The sequence below is a fragment of the Pleurodeles waltl genome, chromosome 3_1 (assembly GCF_031143425.1).
Source record: "Pleurodeles waltl isolate 20211129_DDA chromosome 3_1, aPleWal1.hap1.20221129, whole genome shotgun sequence".
NCBI lineage: Eukaryota > Metazoa > Chordata > Amphibia > Caudata > Salamandridae > Pleurodeles > Pleurodeles waltl.
In genome coordinates this window covers 1,691,068,743-1,691,083,305 of record NC_090440.1, presented here as the reverse complement: position 1 = coordinate 1,691,083,305, position 14,563 = coordinate 1,691,068,743, and the positions used below count along the sequence as shown (strand labels likewise).

Genomic DNA, 14,563 nt, shown 5'->3' with positions numbered 1-14,563 from the left:
GCCCATTTGCTTGTGCTAAAATACAGTTCACAAATATTTTTCTAGGAGTACAATTTCCTGGTCTACTTCTGTAAGTTCTAGTGACTTCATGAAAGCCACTTATTCAAAGACATATACCATGGGTGCACTTTTCTGACTTTCTTTAAAAATTGGGTCCCAGATTAGGTCTGGCATTAACCAAGACATTTTGTTTTTATTAAACTTCTATTTATCTCGTTATCGGTCTATGGGTTGACTTTACTGTGAGTGATCACATTCTGCTCTTCCACAAGGAGCATATTGGCACACAAAATAGTTTTATTCAGTGCCCGGAACTACTGACAAAATCAGTGGTGTAATGAAACTGGAGTGGGCCCCCCTGCAAAGAGCATGGAGGCCCCACCTCCAGACTCACTCAGGGCAGGTGATGTGCGGAGGGGGCCCCCTGGAGGGGTCCCCCCCCATCGCATTAGCTGTTGGGCCTTTGTTACGCCACTGGTGGCAGTGTGTGCTTTTTGCCAGTGTTCGTTACAATAGTGAGGGCCTGGCAGCACCCACAACAATAAAGTGTTACCAAAGCCATGTCAAAACACGGTTGGCTTTGCCAGTACTTGTTTATTTTCATGCTTCCCATAATCTTGTTGAAAATGGTTACGCTGATTTTCCAGTTTTGGGAAATCCTAGCATCCATCCACACATTTTACTAAATGATGCTTCAAAGAAATAGCACCTAACATTTCATAGTAGCAAAATGTGTTTTTCCTACTTGCATTTATTTTAGCTGAACATTTTATTTTGAAAGCAAAGAATCATCACTCTTGCTTACAAGTTTCTGCAAACATTTGCATCTAATCAGAGAGCATTCAGCGAGCATTATACTTAGCCTCCTGTTGTCAAACTTTTCAAACAAGTGTGTACACTTTTTTTATTTGCACTGGAACTATTGTCAGTAGTGCAGTGTGACCTTAAAGCGTTTATATTCAGCGCTCACCCTACTAATAAAGGGTTTTCATTAATGAACCATAAATACAAGTTCGAACAGCATTAACATATGAACACATATATTATCTCCACTGCAGACAGATCCCTTCTCTGTAAACTGGCAGCCAAAGGATTTGTGCTGTAGGGGGTTGTGCCTACTTGTCCCAAGGACAAAATAATCATTAAAACTTGTTGCCCTTGACCCCAAACAATATGTCCCAGGCATTGGGCTATAGGAATTCCACGTCCCTGGCTGAACTTTTTAATTATTTTGTGGACTTAGGAGCAGTGTTTAACTAAAGGCTGTACATTGTGAATTGCACAATTAAGAGATGGTGAACGAGCCTTAGGACACTGGAATGGTGACCTTTGGACAATGACACAGACAGTTAATTGAGCATATTGGCACTGGGACCACTGACATGAAGAACTGACACATGGACATGAAGACATCAGCTCTGTTACATGGACGTTGCTATTTGTTCAATGATGTGGGGACACTAATATATGGACCTTGTTATTGACATTGACTCTGTAGGAGACATTCGACCCTGACATTGGTACATGGGGCTACAGACGTTCAGTGTCACTGAAGAAGGCACTGAAAGTTACACTAGGTTCGTGGCTCTTGAACATGAGAACATAGAGACACTAATGCATGGTCAAAGACTAGGCCTGTGAGACAGTCCGTGAGACCATGGACCCTTTGACCATGGGCATACAAGAAGAAAAGTCTATTGTCCAACATAAAGCACATTGTTCTTTATTGTCCCTTTAACACCAAGAGGGCATAATATTCGTATATGCTGTTCATCAGCAATACTGCCAAAGCTTATTTCTTGAGGCAAAAGGGCAGCCCATAATCGTCCTAACAAAATAACTTCTCCGCCTTGTCAGAATTAACCAGAACTCTGCCTCAGCCAATGTAAATTCCCAGAATGCATCTTTACAGTTTTCAGCACTGCAAGGCCATAGGCGTTTTTCTGTCACAGTAAAGAAAGAGGGACTTTAACCAGGCTAGGCCGTCTGCATTTTAAGATGACAGGCTCTTCTTTCTTTCTTCATAATTTAAATTACACTGCCTGCCACCTGCCCAGTCAGTGTAGATATGGTCTGCAAGCAACTACAGAAAGACAGAGACCACTACAGAGTTAGTCTGTCACCAACGTGTATCAGTGCTACTCCCTGTTAGTGGTTTAGAATCCAAGCAGTGCTTAATCTATTAAAATAATATTAGTACAGATGAGGAACAGGGTTTCTTAAGAATCTATTAAAGCTTTTTCTGAATGGCCCTCCTGCTGAATACCAAGGTGGCCTACTTTCCACCACTGTGCACTTCCTCTTTCTTTAGTTTTACTCTTGAAGGTTATTTATCATCAATTCTGTACCCTTTATCGCAGTTTTCCTATATTTCTCTTCCACCCATTAAGTCCAGGTACCCAAAAAATAGTGCTGGTGCTCACCAACCCAAATCATTCACACAAATAAAGCACTGGTCCATTAGTCTGGAACGACTGGTTAACCGCTGCCTTACCAGTTCTAGCTCTTTTTGACTAGTGGAAGCGGGCACATTTTCACACTTGCTGTCCCCATGGTCCTGCAACAACCTACGGTTCCTTTATGCTCTGCTCACTTTCGTTAAGGTCTTTCCTCGAAGAGGCAGATGCAGTTAACGCAGTGCTGAATGACAGTGGAATCACATCTTTTATCCATAGAATCTGTGTACTCACATGTACAACAATGCGTTTTGAACTGCCTTTAAAACCAATTCAGTTAATGTCAATGATTGTTGTTAAAAAGTGCCTTCAAGGGCAGCATTTAGCTGACATTTCCCCAAAGGCACCTTGATGGAGAATACACAATTCCATGCATATTTACATTTATGTTCTATTCAGATTTCAATTTTATTGCCTAGAAGGGCTTTCTAACTCCAGGGATCAGACTGGATCCTGAAGATTTTTGAGAAGCACCCCTATGCGCCAGTAGATGATGTCGATTGGTTCCTCGTCTGCAGTATCGACTCCAGAAGTGACATGCTCGGTATCTATATCTGTATAGGTGACACCCCAGCGTGCTGATGTCAATTCTTTCCTTTCTGCTCCAGATATCACTGGCCCGGTCTGAGCTACTCAGTCATTTTTTTACTTGCTTTTTTTCTGACTTTTGTCAACTCTTTTTGAGAGATTTCTCGCTTGGTGCGACAATATCATCCAAGAAACCTGCTTATTTAAAATAATGTGGTGCCTTTCTCAGATGTACGTGAAAGACCCACTCTTGTGTTTGTGGTGTTTTGAGCATGACCACGACTCAAAGACATGTGAGGACTGCTGTGCCATGTATCCTAAGGCGCTGAGGATTCCCACAACAGTGGCCCCCCTTTCTGCACCTTTATCCAAGGTTCTTTTATTTGCTCTCTATTTTGTTACTCTGGGAACAGTTGAAGGTTATCTTTCAGTCATTTTAGCTTTTACAGTTGCTGGACCAACCTTGTCTATTTAAGTCACCTGTTGTGGCCAGGTTTCTTAAAGGCTTGCCGCATATGTTTTCCCCAGGCTATTCATTATGCCCCAGTGGAATCTGAATCTAGTTCTCACCTTCTTGATGTGTGCACCCTTTTAGCCTCTGCACAATTGCCCTCTTAGGCTATTGACTATCAAGACTGTTTTTTAGTGGCCATAACATCAGCCAGGCGAGTCAGCACATTGCAGGCAATCTTGGCGCACCCTCCCTGCACCTCCTTTTACTCGGATAAGCTGGTCCTGTAGACACATGCCTCCTTCCTTCTGAAGGTTGAGTCTCTTCCATGTAGGCCAAAATATCACCCTTCCTACATTCTTTCCTTCGACTCATACCTCCGAAGGATAGGAGAGACTTCACTGCCTGGACCCAAAAAGAGCACCATTGTTCTACCTGGACCATACAAACTACTTCAAAGTGGACGATCAACTCTTTGTGGGATACGTAGGAGCTATGAAGGGGTAGACTGTGCAGAAACAGAACATCTCACGATGGATATTGCATGGCCAAGAAGCAACCCTCAGAGTGTGCATGCTCATTCCACCAGGGATAAGGCTGCAGCCATTGCATTAGCTCACAGAGTCCATGTTCTGGATATCTGGCAGGCAGCAACGTGGGCCTCCTTGCACATGTTTACCAAACAGTCAGATCTGTTGTGACAGTCTCTTTGCCCCTTTGGTCCTACAGGACGTTTTAGTTGAAAACTGGCTTCGCAGAGCCACCTCCAGGGAGGCATTGCTAGTATTTCTATTCTGAGGTAAAGCATCTGCAGTTAGAAGTCTCTATCAGATAAACAAATTATTTACCTTTGGTAACCCCTTATCTGGTAGAGACTCTATCTAGCTGCAGATTAATTACCAATCCTCCCCACTGTACAAGACGATTGCATTAAAAGGGGCACCTTTCTCAGGGACTTAGATTTTCCACAGCATTGGTCAGTTCTCATTGTGGCTCTGCGCTCATGACATGGAAAGTTCAGAACATAGCTGATGTCCGCACACCAAGGTGGCACCTATATAGTTACCGTGCACATCACGTCTGGCACCGCTGATGCAGAGCTGAATTTGGCCACCTAGTGGTGTGCAGGGGTACTTCTAAAAAATCTTCCAAAGCCAGTCTGGCGCCTGGGGATTATTCTAAGGTAAGGAATCTGCAGCTAGATAGCCTCTACAGAAAAGTCATTAACAAAACTAAGTAACTTGTTCTTTGTCTGCAAAAGCATATGTATAAGTTGAGGGAAAAGAACTGAAGTGAATAATCCATTTTTTGTCTTGAATGTCTGAGTTGCATTAAGTGTATTTGTATTGCAAGAACTCTGACTTGAAAACTCTTTGACACTAGTTGACAAGATGAGTGACTACTGATGATTTTGTGGTAAGTCAGGTCTTGAATATTTACAAAAATAATATTTTTCTCTTGCGCTTCTCTCCTTGGGCGAGGAGGTCCAGAAAATGGAAGCTCAACAGAAAAGATAATTCCCATACAAAATTTCTGAATTGGGTCACCATAATTAAGAATTCCTCAGAGGAGCACAAATGATAGATTGGTGTATATTGATCAAATTGAACTGTCAGGAATGCTAGGCCAGTGATGAAAGCAGCCTCGTCAGCATTGCAGGCGATCTTGACTTGAATAATATAATCAACAATTTTAGAATCGTGCAGTGTACTTCTCATGGTGGAAAATCATCCGGTATGAATATTTGCCACTGTCATAAAATAAGATGTAGGGGTGGAAACGAGGTTCTTACTACGGGAGAGGTAGATGGATACTGAAATTGTTCTAGACATCCACCAAGTTAAATTTTTATGGGTGTTCAGAAACATTTTTAATGTATAGCACCACCCTATTTACACACCTACACTTATCCCAAAAAGAAATTGATAAATAAATGAATGGGTTGGAAACAGTCCCTCCACTTAGTCAAAATGTTTGGAGGAAGGGGTCTCTGTATAGTGAAAAATATTTTCCATGAAGTAAAAACAGATTTGATGCCAATTGCAAGTCTACCACCAGTAATGTTCCATATAATACTCATTGATCAGTATGAGTACTTCCAGAGATCTCTGTTTTACCTGGATTTCTATGGCGACTTCTGTGGTTGTTTGTGAATCCCGAAAAAGTCAGAAATTTAGTCAAAACATAGAGGAGCACATACTGGATAATTTCTGACCTTTTAAAGATGAGTGATCTGAGTCTGCCCTATTGTGTCATGAGGTGTTTCTTTCCAACTCATCCCATCATTAGTACAATGTACTAGCTGCTCCTACCCCTTTCATTGTATTCCTTTTTACTTGTTCCTCTGCTTTCCTTCATGCCCTGAAATATTCCTTTCAGTTGTCCTACATCCCTTCCCCTGTATTCACCTTTTATTTGTACCATTTTAGATTACTTTAAATGTCTTCCTACGTCATTTTCTGCTTTCCTATGCTTTCTTCTCTCAGCGTAAAAATTATTCTTCCCCCCGCCACCCATCACCCACATCTTGTTTGGTGTTGCAGGTTTCTCAGGCTGTGAAATGGCTGGTATCGCACACTCGTAGTGCATCTGAGCTGTGCTGTCAGACCCTCCTTCAGTTCATCGAGGATGGAGTGTGTCGGGAGTTCAGCATTCCTTTTTGCCATGATCAAGCAGAGCGGCAGAGGGCTGGCCTATGTTCCCAAGAACCCAGTGCAATTGTGGAGCTCTACAACAGTGTACTGTTATTCCTGGCAGATGTGGTATCTTCAGATCATCTGTCTGAACTGTCCTGGCCTGTCACTGAGTTTTCAGAGCCTGGAGGGAATGCAACACTCCCTCATCTTCATTGGAATACACCAGAACATCTGACCTGGCTGAAGAAAGTGGTGCTCTCCTTCCAGATTCCACACATGGATCGTCCCCCATTACGTGGTATGTACAGAATCATGAGAAGGGGAAAGTATGTGTCATTCACTGCCAAACGTTAGTTGTTTGAAGCTGATGCTGTGGTTTGTTAGGATTGGGTTAATGCTGTGTTTTCTAAAGCATGGAATGACTGTAGTGCAGACCAAGTCACAGAATACCATTGCTTGCACAACTTACAACTGTTCTTGTGTCTGCAGCTCCCATTGTACCTCTCGTAGGGCATGTGATATTCCTGGGATGACAGCAAGTGTGCGATTTGCTGTATATTATACTGTGCCTTATGTAACCCCGAACGCACCCTCACTTTCCCCTCCATACCCCTAGGATGCACAGAGATGTCACTATCACAGGGAGGAATTGGAGTGGAGATAAGTAACTGGGCTTCCGATGCCCTCTTTGGTCTGCATTATCTGTGTCAGAAAGGCAGATTACTGTAAAAGGGGGTGCTTGCCAGACGGAGATTCAGGAGTTTTGGAGAATGTCCAGTCTGCCCCACCTGTACTCCATCCCTTTCCTCTCTCACATTTGGGCAGCCTTTCTTAATACAGTTTTAGGACGTGAGCTCTGCCAGGCCACTGTGTGCCGGGCTTGGCTGGGGCTCTTTCTGCTGGAGAGAGAGGTTTATATCAGATAGGGTGGTCCCTGCGTGGGACGTGTAAGACTCGACTTCCGCAGCAGTAGTACTCCTCCTCCTCTCCACGGTAGGGTACTGTAAATCAACTTTATTTAAATACTATTTCTTTTTTCATATACACAGTAAATTCTTTTCTAACTGATTTGCCACATATGATATCAAAAATTTAAGACTGGAAACTATCAAACTAAAAATATATATAGGTGCCCCCATCAGGTAACAGCGCAGTAAAGGTGAACGGGTGAACTTAAAGTGCACCAGTGATATTTACAAGTACATGCATAACCAGGTGGCTGTCAAAACATATTCTTAATTCCTCATGCGACACGCACCTTGTGCACCGCAGATATTCAATGAAGTAATTGCAAGCAATCCTTCTAGAATACTGTTGACATTTCGACCCCAGAAGTAAACAACTTACCAACGAGTCATCATCAGGATCAAGAATGTGTAGGAGACACCTAAAAAGAAACTTTCCGACAGACTGGAGAACAATCCAGAGTTCTGTAACGCACACAGCTCCCAATCACCCTTGGATACTACGACCATAATTCAAACCAGAAAGAATCTAATTTCCATGTCATAATCTGCCAGTGTATTTTACAAGTAGGGAAATCAACTGGGCATACTCGGTGATGAAACCATTACAAATTAATATTTCCCCTGGGAGGCAGGAATTCATCACGTCCCTTGGCAAAGCCAGATCAACTTTCTGGTCTGCAATACCTTATCATTGAATGCCCTAGGAGAGAGGGGCTTACGCATGGGGTCAGTGGGGAAGAAATAGCAAGCTGTACTGCCAGAACCCAGTGATTACAGCTGTTCACTGTTGAGTACTGGGCACATATGAAAGGGGCACATAACTGATGATACTTCCTTAAAAAGTGGTCTTTCCATACAGCGGAACTGCAAATAACCATTTTGTGGAGGGAACGCATGAAGGAATTCTAACTCTGTGTTCCCTCTCCTGCAGTGCATGCTACGACAGAGAGAGGACTAGGAGCACAGATTACTTCAATTGCGGTAGAGGTGGGCAAAGGAAGATGGAAACCTAGTATATCCTACATAAGTGGTCTTAAGCTGGCCAATGAGTTAACTTTGATTGTGTTGGTAGGGAATATTCAGTATTTTTAGCATACTGTTCATAGATGAGCCAGGAACCACTAAAGCAAGGAGCCTGTCAGCAACCAACAGATTCTGCAAAACATAAGGTACCATGTGGGAATTGGGGCATTTAGTACTTGTATGTAAATGTTTCCCAAAGAGAAATATATTTTCGAGGTAAACTTGGTTGACTTACGGTCTGTTCTTTTGGAATCTTCCACTTTCACGTTCTTTTCTCTGGTATATGCATTACAGACTTTAAGACCCAGAAAGTGCACGTTCACAATACAGTCATGTTTTTCAAAATATATAAAAGGTTTATTTATTTTATTCTTAACCATTACTTATGTGCTTTGGTTTGACTTGTTACATCATAAAATTATGTAATTGCTCACTCCAGTGACGTAGTTGTGATTATTTACATTAAGAATGCCTTTTGTAACTACATTTAACTAAATCTTTGGTATCTACCCAGGTCATTTTAATGGCATGTAGATCTACCGGTAGTCATAAACAAATATTGTTTTTCTTTTAGTTTTGTGATCTTGTGAGTTGTTTTCCTTCTTTTATGTCACTGTTGGTTTAAAGTGCTGGACTGTGGTTAGAATTACGAACTCTTCTTTTAAGTTTACTACAGTTAGACATCTCAAAGCGTTTATTAGCAAAAGAAAATTCTGTCTGTGAGACACAGAAACTGAGGGCAGGAGTATCCACTCGGCACCCCAGAATGCGTAGAAGATTCTCAAACAGAGGCAAGTCATAAATGTATAGGTTTATATATCCCAGGGCCCAATGGAGATCATATGATGCGACTGAGCTAAGGAGTTACCCAGGTGCTGATATCTGAAGTCATGACAACGTATGCAGACAGCCTTCACACAGATTCGGAAATATAAACTCTTGCCACTTTAATCATAAATTATTCACTTTAATTGCCAATGGAAACAAAGCTTTACACGATATAGACTAGCACAGCTTAAAGGCATGGTTAGCATGAGAAGGTAGTGCTAATGCAAACTTTAAATCTCACAGTTTGTGCCTGTTTCACAGGGCTACTTAGCTGATTACGTTTCACTAGGACACTCAGTTGACTTAATGTGTGGAGATTTGGATTTACTTTTTTTTAAAATAAAATATTTGTTACAAAGATGTCAAACATTTCTAAGCCATTCAAAATGGGGTTTCATCATGAACAGGCAAATGCATGAAAAATTGTGCAAACATTCGATGTTGCTCTCTTGATTATATTTTTAGAAAAACAGACATGCATAACATTTTACATTAATTAACTTGTGTCTGGCTAGATGCACACTTTTACGAAGGAGCCTATTTATCTTTTTTCACTAACCTTTCTTGAATTATATAACTTTGACCATTGTGCAGCATCTGCCTCTCACTGGTAAAAATAGCAGGCAGAGGTGCATGGTTCCCTTATGGAAAAAATGCTCAGTCACCCTGTTAGAAATCTAGACCACACGTAGAGCTTTTTGTGACCTATTGCTGTAGATGTTTGTGGAGTGCTACGTTTCATGGTTAAAACATACATTTTTCATAACAAAAATTTTGTACCTACATTTTAACATCTTTCTACCTTTATGAACAGTCAGTTGCAATATTTTGAGACTTTAATGCTGGCTTGGCTGTAATATGGCTCATGATGAATTTAACTTGTACCATGATGGATTGTTAGGCTCTGTGTTAGACTGGCGTAACTTTTGGAACCTCGTTTTGCGATCTTGTTTATCAGACTGCATGCACCTGCGTATAAACCTTTGCTATCTGGTCTTCGCTCACACTATTACAATGCAGTAAGATGAAACAATGTACAGAAAATTATTTGAACTGTATATTCTTTAAAGTTTTTGTGAAAAAAGGGTCCCAGCTGCAATCCATCTGGCCACTGTCAACATAGAGCGTGAAACTCCTAACACTCCAATAAATCTGAGAAAGGTCACAAAATAATTACTCAAATCATAAAATGAACGTATTCACATAAGGGCACTGATGTTCATGTTTGTATATAAAGGTCTCACCAGAAAAAAATAACAAAGCAGCAGGGTAGGTTCCCATGCACTTGAACCATTGGTAACATAAGTCCATGTTGAAACTCCACTAATAATGCAATAACAATTTTTTGAAACCACTGTCAAACACACTAGGTCCTAGGTCGCTGTGTATTGATGGTCAGTCAAATATATAGAACAGTCAAAACAAGACATATTGTATAAGATAATCATGGTGCAAATATAGGAAAATAAGGAAGCCGTGCGGCTCCCCACGCCGCACGGCTCCTCCTGGGTGCCCGTGTCTCACTCCCGCTGCTGCCGAGGATTTGCCGCCCCTGGTGACTGTTTTGTTGTACTGGTAATCTTTTTTTTTTTTCTCCCAAATTGTCTTGTAACTTGTTTTTTATATTTTGGCATTCTGCTTTTTGCTTTTTGTCTCTCATTTTTGTCTCTCTGCTAGGCACTCCCTTTTGCGCCACTGCCCTCTGTGCCCCCCCTCCCCTGCGGCTCCGCCCCCTTTTACCTTCTGTCTCCCGTGCCCTCGCCCATTGGCCGCCCCGCTCCCGCCTGCTCCTCCCTCCCACTTCGCCTCTTATGGAGGTCGCCGCACGGAAGTGCAGCGGGCGCGCCAAAGGCAAGCCCGTCTGAGCCTGGACCGTGGCCAGGGCCCCTGGACCCCGCACCCCCGCAACGCCAGACTGCACTACGACGCCAGCACCCTCCACGCACTCAACACTGGACGAGACCACCCCTACTACTGGGCCACCTCGAAGCGCACCCAAGGGCCCTTCGCTTGCCGGAACTGCAGATTCACCAGCATTCAGCCCACCAAACCACCAACCAGGGAACCCAACCACCTCTACTGCATCCTCCTCAAAACCCGCTCCGCTCGTAAGCATGCCATCGAACTCTGGGACCTCCTAGACCCAAACACCCCCGACGTCGCCTTCCTGACGGAGACCTGGCTGAACGCCACCTCAGCACCAGACATCGCCATAGCCGTCCCACAGGGCTACAAGATCTCCCGCAGAGACTGCACCAACGGAGTGGGAGGGGGAATCGCCATCATCCACAAGGACACCCTCCTAGTCTCGACCATCACGGACGACACCCTCGCCACTGCCGAGCACATGCACTTCCAGATCCACACCAACCCCAACACCACCCTCAGAGGAACACTCGTCTACAGACCACCCGGACCACGACCACAGTTCAGCGACACCATCGCCGACCTCGGCAGCACCCACGCCCTTGCCTCCACGGACTACATCCTCCTCGGGACCTGTACTTCCACCTCGAGAACAACAACGACGCCAACTCCACCGCCCTGATCGACAACCTCGCCAACCTCTGACTCAAACAGCTTGTGACAACACCCACCCACGCCGCTGGACATACGCTGGACCCCGTCTTCTCCACAAGCCCCCATGTGTCCTTCAGCCACACCACCGAACCCCACTGGACCGACCACAGATGCGTCCACTTCACCTTCAGGAAACCCACCACACACCACTACACCCAACAGCTACCACACTGCTGCTGGGGCAAGGTCCCCAAAGACCAACTGACTACCACCTTCGCCCTGAAATCACCCGCCGACCCAGACACCGCCGCGACTAACCTCAAACAGTGGATTAACGACTGCGCCGACACCCTCGCCCCTCTCAAGACCTCCACAACCAACCACACCAACAAGAAAGCCGCCTGGTTCACCGAAGACCTCCGGATCTCCAAGCACACCTGTCGGAAACTGGAGAAGAAATGGTTCCACGACCGAACACCAGACAGCTACACAGCCCACAAGAGCGCCACCCGCAGACACTACCAACTCATCAGGACCGCCAAGAGGACCGCCTTCAAGGACCGCTTAGACAACAACGCACACAACACCACAGAGCTCTTCAGCATCGTGAAAGAACTCTCCAACCCCAGCTCCAACACCAACGACATCCCACCATCACAAGACCTGTGCGACTCCCTGGCCACCTTCTTTCACCGCAAGATCACCGACATCCACGACAGCTTCAACTCAGACACCCTGCCCCACCACCGAAACCACCACCCCTGCGACCACCAGCCGCCTGACCGCCTGGTCCTATGTCAGCGACGAAGACACCATCAAAACAATGAACTCCATCCACTCCGGATCCCCATCCGACCCCTGCCCTCACCACGTCTTCAACAAAGCCAGCACAACCATCGCGCCCCACCTCCAGAAAATAATCAACAGTTCCTTTGAGACAGCAACCTTCCCGGAAAGCTGGAAGCACGCCTAGATCAACGCCCTTCTGAAGAAGCCCAAGGCGGACCCCGAAGACCTCAAGAACTTCTAGCCCGTCTCCCTGCTCCCGTTCCCGGCAAAAGTGACAGAGAAGATTGTCAACAAACAGCTAACCCGCTACCTCGAAGTCAACAAAATCCTGGCCCCTTCCCAATCCAGCTTTCGCAGCAACCACAGCACCGAGACCGCCCTCATCGCCGCCACTGACGTCATCAGGATCCTGATGGACAAAGGAGAAACAGCTGCCCTCATCCTCCTGGACCTATCAGCAGCCTTTGACACAGTCTGCCACCGCACCCTAACAGCACGCCTCCATGACACCGGAATTCAAGAGAAGGCCCTGGCCTGGACCACATCCTTCCTCTCCGGCAGAACCCAGAGCGTCCACCTCCCACCCTTCCGATCAAAAACCACCAAGATCTGCGGCGTCCCACAGGGATCCTCCCTCAGCCCGACGCTGTTCAATATCTACATGCCACCGCTCGCCCACGTCGCACGACAACATAACCTCAACATCATCTCCTACGCCGACGACACCCAACTGATCATATCCCTCACCGAAGACCCCCACACCGCCAAAGCCAACCTCCACAGAGGATTGAAGGCCGTAGCCGACTGGATGAAGGACAGCAGACTGAAGCTGAACTCAGACAAAACAGAGGTCCTCATTCTCGGACCCACCCCATCAGCCTGGGACGACTCCTGGTGGTCCACATCGCTAGACACAGCCCCGGAACCCACAGACCACGCTCGCAACCTGGGGGTCATCCTCGACTCCACCCTCTCCATGAGCAGCCAAGTCAACGCCATCCTGCTTCAACACCCAGCGGATGCTCCGCAGGATCTTCCAATGGATTCCCCCTGACACGAGGAAAACAGTCACCCAGGCCCTCATCGCCAGCAGACTCAACTACGGGAACGCCCTCTACTCAGGAACATCAACCAAGCTCCTGAGACAACTACAACGAATCCAGAACACCTCGGCATGACTAATCCTCGACGTCCCCCCACGCAGCCACATCACACCCACCGAAGAGGCCTGCACTGGCTCCCCGTTGACAAGAGGATCACCTTCAAACTCCTCACCCACGCACACAAAGCACTACACAACACCGGACCTACATACCTCAACAACCGACTCAGCTTCCACACCCCTGCCCGAATCCCCACCGCTCAGCCAACCTCGCCCTCGCCACAATCCCCTGTATCCGGAAAACCACCACCGGCAGATCCTTCTCCTACCTCGCCGCCAAGACCTGGAACACTCTCCCTACCAACCTACGACAGACTCAGGACCTGCTGGCCTTCAGAAGACTTCTCAAGACCTTCGATCAGTAGCGGCCCATACACCTCCCGCGCCTTGAGACCCTCACGGGTATGTAGCGTGCTTTAGAAATGCAGTGATTGATTGATTGAATGTGGGACTGTGCTCTCCAGGTACTTTTAATCCATTGTGATATGATAAATGTGATTTAATATAGACTTGGTTAAGAAGAAATAAGATTCGATTTATGATTGGACCTATTCTCCATTACTATTAATTGGATGTTGTTAACTTGCACTAGCATGTTAGTATAAAAGAGTGGCATTCTCAATGTAAAAAACCAAAGGCTGTTCACAGGGCACACAATTAAGTCACTTTTATTGCAACAAGTTGGTGTTGCTGCATAAAATCATAAAAAAACTTTTATATGTATTAAATATAGGGTTGTGTTACTAGTGCATACCAGTTGGCCGTAGTGTGCTACCTCAAAAAACACATGAAATTGATATATTAGTAAAGTATGGATCAGACTGAAACATGTTTCCAACATAATTTGTTGCTTTAGAGGGCGTGACATAGTGGGCTAAGATAGTGGTTGCGCTGCAGCCTGGCTCCCGCCAGAGAGACTTAACACATCCTGATCCATCCTAATCTTGGAGCACATCCTCAGCTCTAATATAGGTCTGAAGTTGGTAAGGTTGGGCTTCTACAGTGGTGGCAACATTGGCTCCTGCAAGGGGTGAAGAAAAAGCGAATACTTTTGTCTGGGCGGCTTCTGCCTTGGATGCGTGGTGAGAGTCCAAAGAGTCAGGGGGCCATGATGAATACCCCACCTGAGGCTGCTGAATAGAGGGCTAGGAAGGCATATGGCAGTGCAGGGGTTAGGCAGTGTCATGACTAATTGTTGTGAC

The 14,563-nt window shown here is 45.4% G+C and overlaps 1 protein-coding gene across 1 annotated transcript in view; it reads left to right on the top strand.

Annotated features, from left to right (window-relative positions):
• Nucleotides 1-14,563, top strand: part of MCM3AP (minichromosome maintenance complex component 3 associated protein) — a 619,735-nt gene that overhangs the window by 507,696 nt on the left and 97,476 nt on the right. Inside the window, exon 24 of the mRNA XM_069225490.1 lies at nucleotides 5,979-6,369. Within this exon, the coding sequence (XP_069081591.1) occupies nucleotides 5,979-6,369 (391 nt within the window). The remainder of the gene's footprint in view (nucleotides 1-5,978; nucleotides 6,370-14,563) is intronic.